Raw genomic sequence first — 17,860 nt, forward strand, 5'->3', positions numbered from 1 at the left:
CAATCGGTTGAGCGTCTGACTCTTGATTTAGGCTCAGGGTCATGAGATAGAGCCCCGCGTTGGGCTCCATGATCAGTGTGGAGCCTGCTTGGGACTCTCTCCCTCTGCCCCTCCCACCCCAAAAAATAAAAAAATAAGAATGATGTTATGTTTTTTAACAAGCCCAATCCAAAGACCCAGACCAGTAAGATCCATTCCCCTCAAGCTTGAGGTTTACAACCTTATGTCTGTTATCAGGCTTTCAACACACAACAGCTGAGCTCTATTGCTATAAAATAAACATTTTCTTAAAAAAAAAATCCACTTTTGTTTCCTATCAATATAGAGGATCTTCCTTTCCACAAAGTCAATTCCCCATGCTTCATGAGGGTCCCCTGAGCTCCTTCCTAATGGAAACATGTCAGATTAGCACGTGTCCCACGTGCTCAGAGACAAGGCAGAAAGGATGGAGAGAGCTCAGAGAAGAGGCGCTGGTGCAGGCATCACACAGCAGCACCACTGGATTCAGAGTCTGGAGGAGAAGGAGGAAGAGGAGAGGGAAAGACCAGGTCCCAGAAGGGGACCCACTTGAACACAACGAGGTAGGGAGTGCACGAGGAGGAAGTCAGACTCAGAGCAGAGGGCTCAGGCTGGGGAAGGACAGGAGACAGGCCTAAATACGGCGAGTGGAGCTGGATTATGGACGGTGGACTTCTGGCCATGTTACAGGCAACATGGTCAACGATTTCCCACTGCCTCCTAAGTACCATATGTTGTAAATGGCTTCTCTTCAAGGAGCCCCTTTCTAGCTCCCTATCTTAAAAGCATTCCTGCCTACATGCAATTACAGGGTCCTGCTTATGCAAATATGCAACAAAAGAAAAACAAACTTATAAGCCAGCTTTATAATTGCTTTTTCCCTGTCTTACTCAGATTCTCTTTCAATGTCAGGAGCCCTGGTATTATTACGAAGCAGCCCCAGAAACCATGTTCCAGGCCTGCTTACCAAATGCTACGAAAATACAAAGACTGACCAATGTGATGAAAACCTTCCAACTCTGTTCCACTCTGAGCGGGGAGAGGAAGGTCCATCCCTGAGCAGGAGGGCTCCCTTCAAAGTCCCACTGCCTTTAAAGAGAGTGGGGCACAGGGATGGATGGATGGACACACACACACAACCCCGCTGGCAGGTGACATGCACATCCATCCCCTCACTGTGACCTTCACTGGGTGCAGAGGATGAACCCCACAAACACAGGCAGCCAAACTCCTACGTGCACACAAGACTAAGAGGCAACCCAAGTCGCCGCACTGACCTTGCAGGAGGTTTGGCAGGAGAGGCAAAAATTCCTGATACAGGAGGTCATGGCTGCCTCCCCCAATGGAGCGGAAGAGGGCCCGAAGTAGCAGGAAGTAGTTGTAGGGCTCTTTGGCAGTCTGTGCAAGCTCCATGGAGCTGTTCACGATCTTGTGCAGGTGGGGCTGCAGGGTGGAGAAAAGGCAGGTTAACAGGCTCTCAGGGAGGAGGGGCCCCGCCCGCACAAGGTTCACTGCAAACACGAATGGAAGGTAATTCTTTTTTTTTTTTTTTTAAAGATTTTATTTATTTATTTGACAGAGAGAAATCACAAGTAGGCAGAGAGGCAGGCAGAGAGAGAGGAGGAAGCAGGCTCCCCGCCGAGCAGAAAGCCCGATGTGGGGCCCGAACCCAGGACCTGGGATCATGACCTGAGCCGAAGGCAGCGGCTTAACCCACTGAGCCACCCAGGCGCCCCTGAATGGAAGGTAATTCTGATGACTTTACTCCGAAAGGAAAAACAAGACCTTTCTGACCTTTATCTGGCTCAAATTAATTTTTCTTAAAATACACTCCGGTTCCCACAGAGGTGACTGCGAAAGAAGCGTTTAATAGGTTCTTTTGTTACTGCGCAGTTACCTCATGTTGAAAAAAGGACGTTCTGGAACAGGAACCAGAGGGTCTGTCGGCCCTGTAAGTCCTGTGAATACAGTCACTTCCTTTACAAGACTCAATCATCAAACAAGATGAAGAAGCCCATTTCCTATAACAATCTAAATGCAAGAAATCCCCTAAGGGAAGGGAAACTTCACTATCAAATATGATACACACAGAGTTTTGGAAGAGCCGCAAAAACTGAAATTGTAAGGGGGCGTGTGACCCTCAATTTCGGCTCAGGACACGATCTCCAGGTGGTGAGACTGATCCCCAGGTACGGCTCGCCCTCAGCGCAGAGTCTGCTTGTCCCTCTCCCTCTGCAACCTCCCCCTGCTCGCTGGCCTGTGTATATGCATGTTCTCTCTCTCTCTCTCACACTCAAATGAATAAATAAAATCCTTAAAAAAACAAAACTGAGGGAAAAAAACGCTGAGATTATAAGGTTCTGGACTACTTAATTAAAAAAATGGGTATTTCTTAAATTAAAAAAGCACTTTAGGGGCGCCTGGGTGGCTCAGTGGGTTAAGCTGCTGCCTTCAGCTCAGGTCATGATTTTAGGGTCCTGGGATCGAGCCCCACGTCGGGCTCTCTGCTCAGCAGGGAGCCTGCTTCCTTCCCTCTCTCTCTCTCTCTCTCTCTGCCTGCCTCTCTGTCTACTTGTGATCTCTGTCAAATAAACAAATAAAATCTTAAAAAAAAAAAAAAGCACTTTATAATAGTAACTGAAATTAACATTTTAAGCCAGATTAAACTTTTTATTTTGTACTTCAGGTCCTGGTTTTAACATGTGACAGGTTCGGCTGCACATGAAATGCTTTACAGGCATAACCGAACATGAGCTGAGAAGTGCTGTATGGGCAGTGACACAGTCAATGACACGGTTCCCAATTTGCGGTCACAGGCGGCACGACAGATTGATTTTACAGACTAAATCAACTACACGTATTATTTTGACAAAAACCTGCGTGAAATTTGTTCTTTGAATGTTTTTCTGGAACAATATGCCAACGCCCTACCATTAGGGTTTGTTCTGTTTTTGTTGTCCTGTATCTAGTTAGCAAAATTTGTATTTTTTTTTTTTAAGATTTTATTTATTTATTTGACAGAGAGAGATCACAAGTAGACGGAGAAGCAGGCAGAGAGAGAGAGAGAGAGGGAAGCAGGCTCCCTGCTGAGCAGAGAGCCCGATGCGGGCCTCGATCCCAGGACCCTGAGATCATGACCTGAGCTGAAGGCAGCGGCTTAACCCACTGAGCCACCCAGGCGCCCAAAATTTGTATTTTTTGACAATACCAAATCATGTGGATGTAGCCTGCAATCAAATATTTCTTCTCGGAAAAATTCAACTATGTTTCTTTCATATGAATATGAAAGTAATGTCAAGGTTGTTGACAAGTGATTACTACAGAACTGAAAAACTCCCTTAAAAACAGTCACATAAGAGCAGAGATGGCCAGTGCTCTTTGTCACCATTCGTGCATTTACTATGCGGGGCGGGAGGGGGGAAGCTTGTTTACTTCTTCAGAATTCCCCTACAGGAAGACAACACTCTTCAGAGACAACTGGTGATAATATTTGACTTTCTGCAGGAATTAAAATATTCTGCCTTCAGTGGAAGTGAATTTTTATTAAGTTTTCTGTTATACCATCTGCTGCTTTTTCAGTGGTAGATGGAACCACGGGCAAGTTTTTTAGCCATTTGCTAAAATCAAATAACTGATGAGATCAAATTATACTGCATTAGTCATCCACAAAAATGTCAGGAGACACATCGCTCCAAACGGTCTTAATAAGGAATACAAATCGGTAAGAATTCTTGATATAAAGGGGGGGAATAAACAAATGGTCCCGAAATGAGATATTCATATACTGCACAGAAAATAGGAACGTAGAGAAGAAACAGACTTAAAGTGGAGGATGCCTGCCTGATGTCTTCAAAACGGTGACAAAACCAGCTGTTTGTCCTTGGACAGAAGTTAGCAAAGACGTTTTTCCCCTCTTTCCTTTCCACCGCTCCATTTTTAAAATAGGAACAATGTGCTCCTAATTTGGGCAATCAATCCAAAGAAATTTATGTGGTGGCCGAAACTCCTGGCAACCCACTGCTGATCACAAGCATCCTGAAGGTCTCACTCTAAATCACAGATACACATCAAGCTCTGCTCAAAGACACATGAAATCTTTTTTACGTCTGGCCCTTACTGGTTTTAAGTATTTATTAATTCAAAGAGTACTTTACAAATATAAAAAAAGTAACTCCAATCTGTGCAAAAGTGAAAATGGGAATTAAACCACCACCACCAACAGTACACCAGGATCTAAGTGAGCTTTACCTTCAGCATTTGTTCGTTTTCAGCTGCAAAGAGGGAGACAGAGCCGAAGACCAACTTGAACAGCTTGAGGTACAGGTTGGAGAGCTCCACGTGGGAGCCCATTTCCGGCAGGCGGTCCAGGAGGTACTCCACCAGAATTGTGGCGAACAGAGCCGAGGTAGTAGGGTTTGCCAAGAAGGAATTGGCAACAATCTGCCCAAACAAGACATACATGTGACAAAAATAATCCCCTCTTCCCGTAGCTTGAGCACAAAGTAATGAACTGTCCAAAAATACAAAATCAAACCTGTGATCAGACACTCCCAAGAAATTACTTATTCACCCCAAGGGGAAAGAAATTAATAAATCTGCGAGAATTGGATGGATTAGATCACTTCAAATACTTAAGTCCCTTATTTTATCCTCACCAACAAATACCAAGAGACGACATCTAACATATATTTAATTTCTACCAATGAAAGAAACTGATCCAAAATAGCTTGTTATTTCAAAAAAGATTTTTTTTTTTTAAATATTTTATTTATTTGAGAGGCGCCTGGGTGGCTCAGTCGTTAGGCGTCTGCCTTCAGCCCGGGTCATGATCCTAGGATCCTGGGATCGAGGAAGCCCGCTTCTCCCTCCCCCACTCCCCCTGCTTGTGTTCCCTCTCTTGCTGTGTCTCTGTCAAATAAAAATTTAAAAATTAAAAAAAAAAAGATTTTATTCATTTGAGAGAGAGACAGAGACTGAGCATGAGAGGGGAGAACGGCAGAGGGGGAGGGAGAAGCAGGCTCCCCACTGATCAGGGAGCACAACACAAGGCTCCATCCCAGGACCCTAGGATCACAACCTGAGCCGAAGGCAGAAAATCAACCTACAGAGCCACCTAGGCGCCCCCAAAAATAACTTTAATACTGTACCCCAATATCTCTCTAGTTGGTTAGCTGTACAAGTCTTGATTTCAGCTCAGGTCATGACCTCAGGGTCCTGAGATCGAGCCCCTGCACTGGGCTCTGCAAGTCCGCTTGAGATTGTCCCTTTCCCTCTGCACCATACCTACCCCCCCAACCCCCGTTCACACATGCGTACATGCACTGTCTCTCAAAAACTAAATTTTTTGTTCTATGAGCACATCCTTAGGCATATTTAGAAAACCCTCAAAATAAACAGAATACCAAGTACTCAACACATAGATAACTTTAAAGTTAATGTTTAAAACATATGAAAAAGGAGTTTTATACCTGAAGAGCGTAATTTTTCGAGATTCTTTCCACCATATAAGGGACCGTTGTTTGAAAGATCTCTTTAAATGTTAGGGGATTCATCATTGTGAACACGCCGGCGAAGTGTTCCAACACCTCCTTCTCTTCCTTCATTCTGACGGTCTGGCAGTTAGCTACCCGAATGTATGTTTGTCCATTTCCTGCTATCTGGACCTAGCACAGGGAGAAAACCCATGGACATTAAAACCAGACATCTCTGAATGTATTCCATAAATAGATTAGCTACATATTTAAAAGAGAACATTTCAATTAGATAATCAATGCCCCATCCCATCTTTTAATTCACTATTCTCAGCTTAATTTTGGGAAATATTTAAAATAATCAAAAAAGCTTTGTTAAGGGTTCCAAACAGAAACAAATTTAGTAAACTTCAATCTTGTTTCTATTGCCATCCATTTACACCAACCACTGGCCCACAGAGCCCACACAAGTCAGACTTCTCCCCGTTAACCCAGTGCTGTGCTACTGAAGAGAAGCAAACCCAGGTGTTCAAATACTGTCAGCCAGCCAAACTGTCGACAGATGAGACTCTGAAGACCCCTTCCATCACTGGCCACTCTCCTCCACACCTGGGAGTCTGGCTGGAGGGCACTGCCTTACCTGATAAATATCTAGAGCCTGCATGGCATATTTCACAAGTTTTATGTAAATTTGGGTCTCTTTGGGCTGTAACTGCTTGTTGGGAATGAACTGAGCTTCTGGAAGAGAGAGAGCACAATCAGTTACTGGGAATAAACCCACTCTGTGGAAAGCATCATGTCTAAATAATTCAAGAGCGGAATTACCACCAGGTGCTTTACATGACGTTATGCCCCAAGTGATTGTCTTGACGCCACAGACCAGGGTTTTTACCAAACTTCGACAATCTGTGACCTGGAATGTCTGCTTGTCCTCCTTATCCTTTTCTCCTTGCTTTTCAAAGGGAGGCACAGGGGCTGGGGTTACAGGGGTGGCAGGGGTGGGGGGTGGAGGCGGGGCAGGGGCAGGAACAGGTGCAGGGGAGGGGGCAGGGCCAGGGGCCGCGGGGGCGGTGGGCACCCCGGGCAGGGCTGCCTCCACGGCTCCGAGTTCTGACTGAGGCTTGCACTTCTTAAAAATGGCAGAGAGCTGGTACCGGGCGATGGTGTGGAATTTCAGAACAAAGACCTATCAGGAAGAGAAAGTGGCAAGAAAGACAAAAATCATTCCTCTTCAACAGGCCAACAACCCTTTCAGAAGACAGAACAATATGCTTCATATGAAGGGAAGAGAAGCACGCTCTTTTCCTCAATGGTAACCGCAGTGGCATCACTACGGCTACTGTCGCCGCGAAGAATCTGGCTCAGAAAAGCTGGGGAACTTGTTGGTAAGCCTGGACGTGGCCCAGACTACTCCAAAACCCACGCTCTCACCCACTGGCCTTGGCAATTACGCTCTCCTCCGCACCCACACCCCCAAATGGGTGCCTTGCCAGTGTTCGCAGCGAGCCCAGCCCGTGGCTACGCAGTGTCCCAGAAATACCTCTTCTAAGTACTTGCCAGGAGGCGTGCTGAGAGCAACCATGTATTATTTTCTTATCTCTCATGACAAAATCCTGGGAGCCAGACCCTGTGATTATCCCTGGTCACATGAGTAGGTGGGCACAGAGAAGTTAAGCATCTTGCCCAAGGACACTTGGCTAGTTAATGGGGAGTAGGGATTTGAACCCGGGTGGTCTGACCCCAGGGATCCAGCTGGGCCATCTGCCAGCAGCATAAACTTGTCACCTGGAACAAGTTTAGCCATGGGTGGGACACAAGCGCAGGATGCCACTGCCCCTCGGGAGAACCAATACCTCCAGCATCCGCATTAGGACATCTCTCCCGTTGCCGCTTTCCTGCTCGCTCTTGGAGCGGATACAATCCACCAGGTTCAACAGCAGCTTGCACGACATGGTCTGGATGCTGCTGGGCAGAGACTCGTCATCTATGTTCTTGGCAAAGAGCTGGACAGCGAGGGAGAGGTCGCTGAGGGGCAGGTGCTGACGGACGTGGTGCACGAGATCAGCCAACGTGCTGTAGGCGAGGGGCCTGTGGGCGGAGACTCTGCTAGTAGGCGGGTCACAGGCCCACGGGGCCACATGGGCAGCCACATGGGGGCAGTACACCTGGGAACAGGCGTTCTATGGTTCCGGCTTCCCAGCTACACGACCACACAAGGCTCAAGTCTGGTCTCAGTGCCTAAATCTTTACTTCCAAGTTCTTGAATGTCGTACTCACAGGGCACATACAGTACATAGGCAGGAATAACCACCAGCTCGATCACCCACTAAGCGGGTTTTGTTATTCAAAGATAAACAGTGTGTGTCAACAAACACCTTACATACTGTGACCATTTTATAGAGACAGAACAAGGAACGTCTGGGCTACTGAGCACTTTCTCGGACTCAAGGTCTAGACACCTGCCATGTGCCAGCCATGAGCTAGACACCAGGATACCAGAGACCAAAGTGAACCGAGCCCCTGCCCTCAGGAATCTTCTTCATAAGGGGGGAAACACACCAGGATGAACTGCACGGTAAGTGCTGTAGATGTGAGAACGCCCTGGGACAGAGACCAGATGGGGAGCCACTCGCGGGGGGGCAGGGAAAGCCCCTCTGAAAAAGTCACACTGATGCTGAAACCTTAAGGACAAAACGGCCACAGGGCAAAAAGCCAGGGAAATTTCCAGAAGGAGGAAACTGGAAAGACAAAGGCCCTGAGTGGCAAGGGCCAAGGTTCCACGGAAGCCAGTATCTTTATATTTGTAACTATTTTATATGGAAAACGCAGTAAACAGTCTACATCATGTTCAAAGTGTTCTGTGTATTTTTCAAAAGATCTATCACACCTCCCATATTAAAACCAAAAAATTACTAACATTGCTTCATTTTACATGGTAAAATATTAACTTTCTCCTTTAGAAACAATAAATGTGATCACAGCTACATTTATTCTATAAAATGCATAAAAAACAAAGCTAGAAGGAAATACACCAAAATATTATCCATGTTACTTGAATTCCTTGTGCAGAACTGAAAGGTTTCCTTTCCTTCTTCCTTCTTGAGTTATTAAATATTCTTTTATAATAAAGAAACACACTTGTTACATAAAAAACAAAAAAGCAAAACAAAAAACCAAAACAACAACAGGAAAACTAACACAGTTGGATATAGTTTTACCTACAATTTAAATCAAGATACTTATTCTGACTTCTCCCACTAAGCTAAGGCACAAAAACCAACCTAAGGCATTTCAAATTTCCTGCAATTCTAAATCCAAAGGGAGAGTCAAGCCTCCATCTGTTAAAATACTCGTAACATCAAGTGCCACAGCTCAATGCCCCCCCGCTGCATTTTGTCAATAGAAATGTACGTTTAATACCATACCTGAGAGTCTCTCGAGCAGTGTATCCTGATCCAATGAGTATAGATTCATCGAACAGCTTGTCCATGCAAGGAATGAACTCTAGAACACAAATATCCATTGCACATGTCACCAGTTACACCAACAACACAGGAGCCTACAGGCAATTGGCAATCTAGATTTGGGAATGAGTGGGGAGGAAAAAAACACACATGCTGTATTTCAGTCCGAGACATTGGCTCTGCCCGGCCATACAAGCCATCTGCTGGCAAAGGTGCAGATGGGATCACATTCAGTATCAAAGAATGAATAAGAAAAAGTGAGCTTCCTATTCCTTGGCAGAGAACCTGCTCCTAGTACTTCGCTGGAGGCCCGTCCCACCATCCTTAAAACCTGTCACCAGCAGGGCACCTGGCTGGCTCAGGTGGAAGAGCATGTGACTCTTGGTCTTGGGGTTTTGAGTTCGAGTCCCACGCTGGGTGCAGAGATCACATAAAAATTAAAAAACAAACAAAAAACAAAAACAACAAAGTCTTATTTGAAAAGAACAAACAAACAACAACAACAAAAAAACTGCCACCATCCACCCAGGCCTGTCTGGAGAAGAGGGGTAGCATCTTCTAAATGCCCCTTTATTCACTGCCCCGAAGTCCTCCTTCTTAAATGTTTTATAGTTACTCTTTAGGGAGCAGTAAGGGTACTTCTCTAAATAAATTACAAAAAATCTAAAAATTTTACAGGGTTCTTCTAGACATGGGGTCCCGGTCAGGAGTCCCCACTCCTCGGTGATGTGAACAAGGAACTCATGGGGGTTCTGTCTAATCCTGCAGACGGAATCATCACCAAACCTCCTGGCCACACCTCCCCGCCCCCGCCCCCCACCAAGCCTGTAGATCTCAGAGGAGAAGAAACAGCTGGTCTTCACTCAGGGACAAATCACAACTCTAAGGATGTGCAGACAGGACAGCAACCTGCATTTTTTAGGCCTCTCCTCCACACTCCCCCAGGGAACTCTGGCCACAAATATTCAAAGGATGTTCCGATTCTGGAACAAGCCTGACATCATGGCCAGCTTCAATCAATTGAATACAGTACCTCCTCCACCAGCTAATAGCTATTATGGGTCAAAAGAAGTGTGGGCACTGGAGAGAAGAAATGCACATCTCCAGGTAATTCCCAAAGCGAGGCAGCACAGGGAGAAGCGCCAAATGCAAGAAGCAAATCAGCGATCCCTCTGAAGTCAGAGAAGGGAACATGCTTGGGATGTCCCCAGTGGGTAGCCCAGAGCAAGGAGGCACAGAAGGAAAGATGACAAGGACTCAGGCACCACCTGCTGGTGGGCTGGCTAGGGACCAGCCAAGCGTGCAAGGAGGAAGTGATAAGAAATTAAGCTGTGTGGCACTAGTTCCCAGATTCCCTCCGTGACCTAGAATCAGAATCCCAGAAAAATGGGTTACACTGTTGAACAGCTAGGTTTTCTCAAACCACTGCTTTTTAGTACTAGTGTGAATGGGTTACCATTTGGTATGGTTTTGGATGCCAAAAGAAAGTATAGCTAGTGAATATTAAAGTTTTAGCTCCATTAACACATTTCTTTTGGTATTTTATAATATCATGATATATAATACTAATATTTAAGATGATTCTCTAAGTGTTTCTTTAAATAAAAACCTTTTTTGAGACCTGAGATGATGTCACCCACTTAGTCCAAGAACTACTATGGCCTTCAAAACAAAGTATCCTAGAGTATCCTCATAAAAAGAAACAAAAAGTCAGAGGCGCCCAGGTGGCTCAGTTGTTAGGCGTCTGCGTGGGCTCAGGTCATGATCCCAGGATCCTGCGATCGATCGAGCCCTGCGTCAGGCTCCCTGCTCACTGGAGAGCCTGCTTCTCCCTCTCTGACTCCCCCTGCCTGTGTTTCCTCTCTGGCTGTCTCTTCTTCTCTGTCAAATAAATAAAATCTTTTATTAAAAAAAAAAAAAAATCAAACCAATCAGTAGAAAAGGCTTAAGAGGGGTAGGGGGACTCTAAAAGCTGAATTCAACTAGCCTGACGTGATCAAACCCTGAAAGCAGCATCGTGGAAACACACTGATCTTTGTGGAACAGCCTGAAGACCAAAACAGAGCTGTGCGGCTTAAGGGCCAGGCCGTGGGTGATGGAACACGATTATCTGATAAGCACAGGAAAGGTTTTTTTAATCTGTCCACATTTCACAAGTAGAAACCTTCTGCTACACAGCTCCCCAGCAGAACCTCCCAGAGCCTCGTGACTCGAACAGCAGGAATGCCTACGGTTAATCTGAGAACCACAGTGATTAGATTTTAAACTGTTCCACTAAAAATTCTCCCATGTTGATACTGTTCAGAGATGAACATGTAGAAAAGCCGCACACAGCCAAGGGAGCCAGGGCTGGAGCAACTCCAACGGCCCTCAGCCCTGGAGGCATGTGGGTGTCCGCGTGCTGGGAACGCTGGGTTTCTTGCCCTGGGGGATGTGCACCCGCATTTGTTCTGTAATTTTTGGCAAAATCATACGTTTCTTTTGTGCACTCTGCTGTGTTTTTTTTTTTTAAAGATTTTATTTATTTATTTGTCAGAGAGAGAGAGGGGGAGTGAGCGAGCACAGGCAGACAGAGAGGCAGGCAGAGGCAGAGGTAGAAGCAGGCTCCCTGCCAAGCAAGGAGCCCAATGTGGGACTCGATCCCAGGACTCTGGGATCATGACCTGAGCCGAAGGCAGCTGCTTAACCAACTGAGCCACCCAGGTGCCCTGTGTTACATTTTTTTTTAAAAGGGGTTTTAAAAGTGTCTATGTTCGGGACGCCTGGGTGGCTCATACGTTTCAAAAGATATGCAGCCAAAAGGCAGGGAAGTACCACGAGATGCTAAGGACATGCACTATGATAAGGAAATCATCACATGAATTATGAGATGGTTGGGAAGATACAGGGAGAACCCTGGACGCAGCAGGCAAAGGAGAGAGGCAGACTAAGAGTGCAGAGGCAGTGAGGCCAAGAAAGAAGGGGAAAGAGCAAACCCAAGACAGCAGCACAGAAAGCACACACGGAGCCTGAAACACCCCAGCAAACTCAAGACTCCGCCCAACAATGGGATGTCTGCAGTCCCGCAGGCAGACAGGCCCACGCAAGCATTGCAAGATATGGTGGACATACGGTTTCTTAGCTCCGTGGTGAGGATATGCTTTGCAGCGATCAGAAGCTCCTTTCTGAGGTGTGCAGTCTCTGCAGGGCAATTTGAAAGTAACTGTAACATTCCTTTCACCATCTGCTGGGAGTACTTGGTTACCAACTCCTGTACAAACGAGAGGAAAACAACAGTTACACTGATACAGATGGGGAGGGGTGGATACGACACACCCCAATTTTATAAACTTCAAAAAATTTTAATAAGACTTTAGTGTGGTTCGGGGCGCCTGGGTGGCTCAGTGGGTTAAGCCGCTGCCTTCGGCTCAGGTCATGGTCTCAGAGTCCTGGGATCGAGCCCCACATTGGGCTCTCTGCTCGGCAGGGAGCCTGCTTCCTCCTCTCTCTCTCTGCCTGCCTCTCTGCCTACTTGTGATCTCTCTGTTGAATAAATAAATAAAATCTTTAAAAAAAAAAAAAAAAAAAAAGACTTTAGTGTAGTTCGAAGGACCCTCATAGAGTAATCATCCTAGTAAGTTATCATCCAGAAAGTTTTCATAGTGTGTGCGCTCGCTGCCACGGTGGAAGGATATACAGCAATGTTAAGTAGTAGTTCCTTTTACACAATGGAATTATGGAATTCTTTGGACTTTTCTGCATTTTCCCAGCTTTTAACAATAAACATGAATCACTTCATTATTGGTGGGAAGGAGGGAGAATACTGAAAATTTTCATAGAACATAATCTACTCAGTCCTCCCATTAATGTAGTTGCGAATGACACCAGAAACACCTTTCCTCAACTCAAAACAAGCTCTCACCAGTTTCCTTTTGAGGAGTGTAAAGAAGGCAATTCACCATGATAGCGCAAGCTAACTTAAATGTACAGCGTACCTAATTCAGATTTTTAAAGCCAAACGTTCCAAACTCTTATTACCATTATCTAGACAAATGCCCTTAAAAAAGGGACAAAAGGGCGCCTGGGTGGCTCAGTGGGTTAAAGCCTCTGCCTTCGGCTCAGGTCATGATCTCAGGGTCCTGGGATCGAGTCCCGCATCAGGCTCTCTGCTCAGCAGGGAGCCTGCTTCCTCCTCTCTCTCTCTCTGCCTGCATCTCTGCCTACTTGTGGTCTCTGTCAATTAAATAAATAAAATCTTTAAAAAAAAAAAAAAGGGACAAAAAAAGAGTTACGAATTTTTTTAAAGATTTATTTATTTGACAGAGAGAGAGAGAGAGAGAGATATCACAAGCAGGCAGAGAGGCAGGCAGAGAGAGAGGGGGAAGCAGGCTCCCTGCAGAGCAGGTAACCCAATGTGGGGCTCAATCCCAGGACTCCGAGACCATGACCTGAGCCGAAGGCAGAGGCTTAACCCACTGAGCCACCCAGACGCCCCTAGAGTTACAAATGTTTTATTTTTTTAAAAGATTTTATTTATTTATTTGACGGACAGAGATCACAAGGAGGCAGAGAGGCAGGCAGAGAGAGAGGGAGAAGCAGACTCCCCACCGAGCAGAGAGCCCAATGCAGGGCTCGATCCCAGGACCCTGGGACCAAGACCTGAGCGGAAGACGGAGGCTCAACCCACTGAACTACCCAGGCGCCCACAAATGTCTTAAAAGATAGTTTTTACCCTAAACAATTTGGTAATGTGTTTTTATTTTCCTGAAGATAAAGTTTCTTCCTTAAAAAAATAACTGTCATATAATTCCACTGTTATCCATAACTACACCAGAACCTTACACAAATGAGAAATAAGGTGTCACTTCTTTCTTCCAAGTTTTTCTCTGGACTGAAATCTGGACAGAATACAACTATGAGTGGGGAAACACAGAAACAGAATCACCCTTCAGATTCCTCAAAAGAGCATCCCAAACTCCTCTATCCCTGGCTTATGAACGAGGCCATTTTTTAAAACTCTAATCTCTCCTTAAAACTTGCTTTAACACACGACTCCCAACAACAGAAGTCGGCCCACATGAAAGCCTGTGTGCCAGGGTTTACTTATAACGGACCTATTAACAAAGGCCAGAAATGCAATGGCGTATCTACTGACAGAGAGGACAGCAGTGGTTGCCAGGGGCTGGGGACAGTGGGAAGAGGAATGTCGCCAGTGATCAGGGCGGGGATTCTTTTTAGGGTGAGGACTTAGTTCTAAAGCTGGATGGTGGTAACGGTTGTACAAAGCTATGAATAAACTAAGAGTACAGTTGATATGTGAATTATATCCTGATAAAGCTCCTTAAAAGAAAAATTAGAAACAAGCCAAAATGTTCAGCACCTGGTAAATGGATAAACACAGCACAGAGCACCCATATGGGGTAGTACTGCACACGGTTGTGTCCCCCGCCCCCCAAATTCACGTTGACGCTCTCACCCCCATCGTGACTGTACCTGGAAACCAGAGTCTTCAGGAAGTTAAGGTTAAATGAGGTCTTACGTATAGGGCCTTAATCCAATGGGACTGTGGCCTGAGAAGAGAAGCCGCCATCTCGCCCTCTCATTCCTCCTCCCCATGCGAGGACACAGCCAGAAGGCGGCCACCTGCAGCGCAGGAGAGTCCCTGCCAGAAACCAAACCCTGCTAGAACCACCATCTTGGCCTTCCCAACTTCCAGAACGGCGAGAAAATAAATTTTGGTCGTTTGAGGCATCCAGTCTATGGTATTGTGTGAGGGAGCCTAAGCAGACAAAGACAGCTAACCACCAATAAACATAAAGCATGACGACTGACTCTCAGCGTTACTGCTAAGCGAAAGAATTCACACCCCCAAGGTTACATGCACTATCAGCTCTGGGATTCATTTGTCGGACATTCTGGAAAAGGCAAAAACTAAGTGCCAAAAAACAAGTCCGTGTTTGCCAGGGACTGGGGAGAAAATGGGACTGTAAATGTATAAAAGGAATTTTGAAATGCACTCGATTTCAGTGTGTTGGTGGTTACTAACTGTATGCACCGGCCAATTCGTAGAACTGAACACCTATAAAAGGTGAATTTTATTGGATGTACTTTATATCTCCGTAAACTTGACTTAAAATTTTGTCAATGAACTTACCTGATAAATCCTGATGATATAAGCTAAAAATGACAATGTTTTAATCTGAGCAGCAATAAAGTCAGCATACAACTCCTTGTTGTAAAGCTTATGTTGCCTGGATGAGAAGTGAAAAGAATTTACAATGTTAGCTCTTAGTTCTTTAGGTGATGTCAGTATTAATCAAAGCCCACAGTAATTACTAAGCCCTAAAAGTGTGATTTCTACATAGACCGGAACACAGCACCGACCGTAAATACTCTACATTCGTGTGCAGGTCCCAATAACACAAAGGGTATAAAGGCAGTTAGCAAGCAGGTCTCCAAGCCACTGCAGAGCAGCCGTGACGGGCGTCCCACAGAGCCCACGCCAGACCGACCCACGCAGCCAGGAGATGCTACCAGGGGACTGCCTATTCCGTGTAAGACCCGGTCAGGGCCACGCAGAGTGTTACGGCTGATTCACCCTCAGATCTTGTCCTCCAAGGACTCAGAGACAGAGGGGCTGGTCAGTGGAGTGAGTGAGAAAGGTCTTAAGAGAATGCTCTAAGTTGGAGGAAAAAGCTTCAGTGGGGCTTCAAAGATGGATATGCACGGTTCACAAGGTCAGTGATGAAGGGCGACGGGTGACGGGGAAAGAGGGTAGAGAACCTTGTAGCACTCATGCTGAAAGGCACAGCAGGAATGGGGCTTGAAGATGGGAAGTCTCACGTATCCCGCAGCTGGGAGTGAGCACAGTAACCCCGAACGATAGTTCTAAACTCACAAGCCCCCCAAACCTGAGGTACTAGCTCATCTTTTCGAAATAAGGAACTGATAATAACTACTCACATCATTACGGAACTACAAGTTCACGAAGGCCGAACTGCTTATCCTTTTACCAAGATTTTATCACTCAAAATATTTACGTCTTACAGAAGATGACAGCAAGGGTATTTTTACTTGGAATTCTAGAACTGTGGCGGTCGGCCATGTCTCTGTCCGAAGAAATCTCACCTGGCTTGTGCAGATACCTGAATTGCAATGGTATTCATGATCAAGGGCACAAACTCGGCAACAACATTGTGGATGTTCAGTTTGTAGAGCTAAAAGCAAACATACCAGATTTTCATGCTCTTACACTCTGCTATGGCCAAAGAAGTTGGCCCAGCAAAAAAACCTCCACGATTCGTTACATTAGTTAGCACATGTACACCCCACACATCTTCCATGTAGCACAGAAAACTGGATGTGAACTTTGTCGAAATACAAGAAGCCCCACACCCAAGACACTAGTGAGCAACACGCATACCTGATACATCAAAACAACAATAATGGGCAATTCTGCCAACACTTTCAGAGAAAGAGATCCTCTTGGAATGATGGAATGCTGGAAGAGAGAAGCAAGCAGGGCCACAGTTATCACCATGGCACGTAACGCGGCCCACCGCTAAGCATTGCCCCCGTGAAATAAAGAGAAAGTATTGCCACAGCTTTATACGTATCTGTGGTCAAAGAGCCCAAACATCTTAAAAACAAAGCACGAAGAACTATCATTTAATAATATAAAGGGTTTTTTTTCATATTTTCCAATGCCATCACCCACAGTTAAGATATCAGGAAAATTTGTCAAAACTTAGACATTCAAATCACTTGAGGAGATTTTAAATTAGTATCTATTAACCAACTCAAAAGAACAGCAAAAAGTACAAATTTGCCCAGTTTTACTTAAAAACATTTATAAAGAAAGAATGTTTACGATAAATATAAGAAAAAGTTGAATGGTCTAAATATATAAGAACTCCCAGGGCAGGTAAGGAAAATGTGAGACTCGAATACCAAAGGACAACGGACAGGAGCAGACAAGCCAGAAAAGAAACACAAAGACTGAAATTGAAGACAAGTTTCTGAGTCGGGAGGAGAAAAGGAATGAAGGCTTCATTCAAAATGTAGATTCCTGTTTATTCCAGCCCAAACTGAAACGCTCTGCAAAATGACTGCGGTAAAACAAATACGGATGAAATTCTTAATTCAACCCTGGAAACACAGTTGCTCTAGACAGGCTATCTGCGTGCCAGATAGTTCAAATCCGACCTATTACCTGCAGACAATACCAGCATTCTCTTCAAAAGTCTACAAGAAAGGTTTTTCAGATAATGAGAGGGAAAACTAAGGCCAGAACAAAAATTATATGCTTTGCTGCAGTTAGAAAGCCCAAGTGGTGGGGTTGGAACATCGTCCCCAAGCTTCTGCCCCCCGGAGCCCACGCTCTGAGGTACCGAGCTAGAAATTTCTGTGTAGCTTAAAGAGACCTGGTTAATGTCAAAGCTAAGGATGGAGGGGAGGCCTCTCTGCCCGGGCAGCTGTCTTTCCAACAAGTGATTCTGGATTTCCACTATAGTTTTACCATTTAATTTCTGCATCCAAGGTGAGCAGCAGTACCATTCAGCACCTCAAGGCTGCACAATCAGTGATGCACACATGTGTTACCTTAAATGCCTCTGGTACTTGGAGAAGAAACCCCCAAAATACACTAAAGATATGCATAAAAAGTCAGTATCTCATACTTCTCCTCTACCTAGTACAGGAAGACATGGATAAAAACAAAACAAAACATCTGAAAAAAACTTACTGTTCTCGTCTCACTGTCCTCTCGTTCTGGATTGACTTTCACAGCAATTGTTGTGATCATACCAACCATTTCCGGGGGAGGGACTGTGTTCTCGGGGATCACCTGAGGGTTCTCGAAGTAGCGGTTCTGCATAAAGAGAGCACAAATCATTCTTCCTAAAGTCAGACACAATATTCCTCAGCAAA

General features: G+C 45.4%; 1 protein-coding gene across 14 annotated transcripts in view; it reads right to left on the bottom strand.

Moving 5' to 3' along the window:
* TRRAP (transformation/transcription domain associated protein) overlaps positions 1 to 17,860 on the bottom strand; it is a 114,280-nt gene that overhangs the window by 80,252 nt on the left and 16,168 nt on the right. For 12 of the 14 annotated variants that reach the window (XM_047712678.1, XM_047712684.1, XM_047712685.1 and 9 more), the window contains exons 8-19: positions 17,676 to 17,801; positions 16,356 to 16,433; positions 16,061 to 16,149; positions 15,087 to 15,183; positions 12,065 to 12,203; positions 8,915 to 8,993; positions 7,343 to 7,577; positions 6,315 to 6,675; positions 6,130 to 6,227; positions 5,487 to 5,681; positions 4,267 to 4,458; positions 1,296 to 1,461 (exon numbers count right to left, since the gene is read on the bottom strand). In XM_047712678.1, the coding sequence (XP_047568634.1) occupies positions 1,296 to 1,461; positions 4,267 to 4,458; positions 5,487 to 5,681; positions 6,130 to 6,227; positions 6,315 to 6,675; positions 7,343 to 7,577; positions 8,915 to 8,993; positions 12,065 to 12,203; positions 15,087 to 15,183; positions 16,061 to 16,149; positions 16,356 to 16,433; positions 17,676 to 17,801 (1,855 nt within the window). The remainder of the gene's footprint in view (positions 1 to 1,295; positions 1,462 to 4,266; positions 4,459 to 5,486; positions 5,682 to 6,129; positions 6,228 to 6,314; positions 6,676 to 7,342; positions 7,578 to 8,914; positions 8,994 to 12,064; positions 12,204 to 15,086; positions 15,184 to 16,060; positions 16,150 to 16,355; positions 16,434 to 17,675; positions 17,802 to 17,860) is intronic. The other 2 variants (XM_047712682.1, XM_047712677.1) reach the window with 1 other exon arrangement.

Source organism: Lutra lutra, chromosome 18, assembly GCF_902655055.1.
Source record: "Lutra lutra chromosome 18, mLutLut1.2, whole genome shotgun sequence".
Taxonomy (NCBI): Eukaryota; Metazoa; Chordata; class Mammalia; order Carnivora; family Mustelidae; genus Lutra; species Lutra lutra.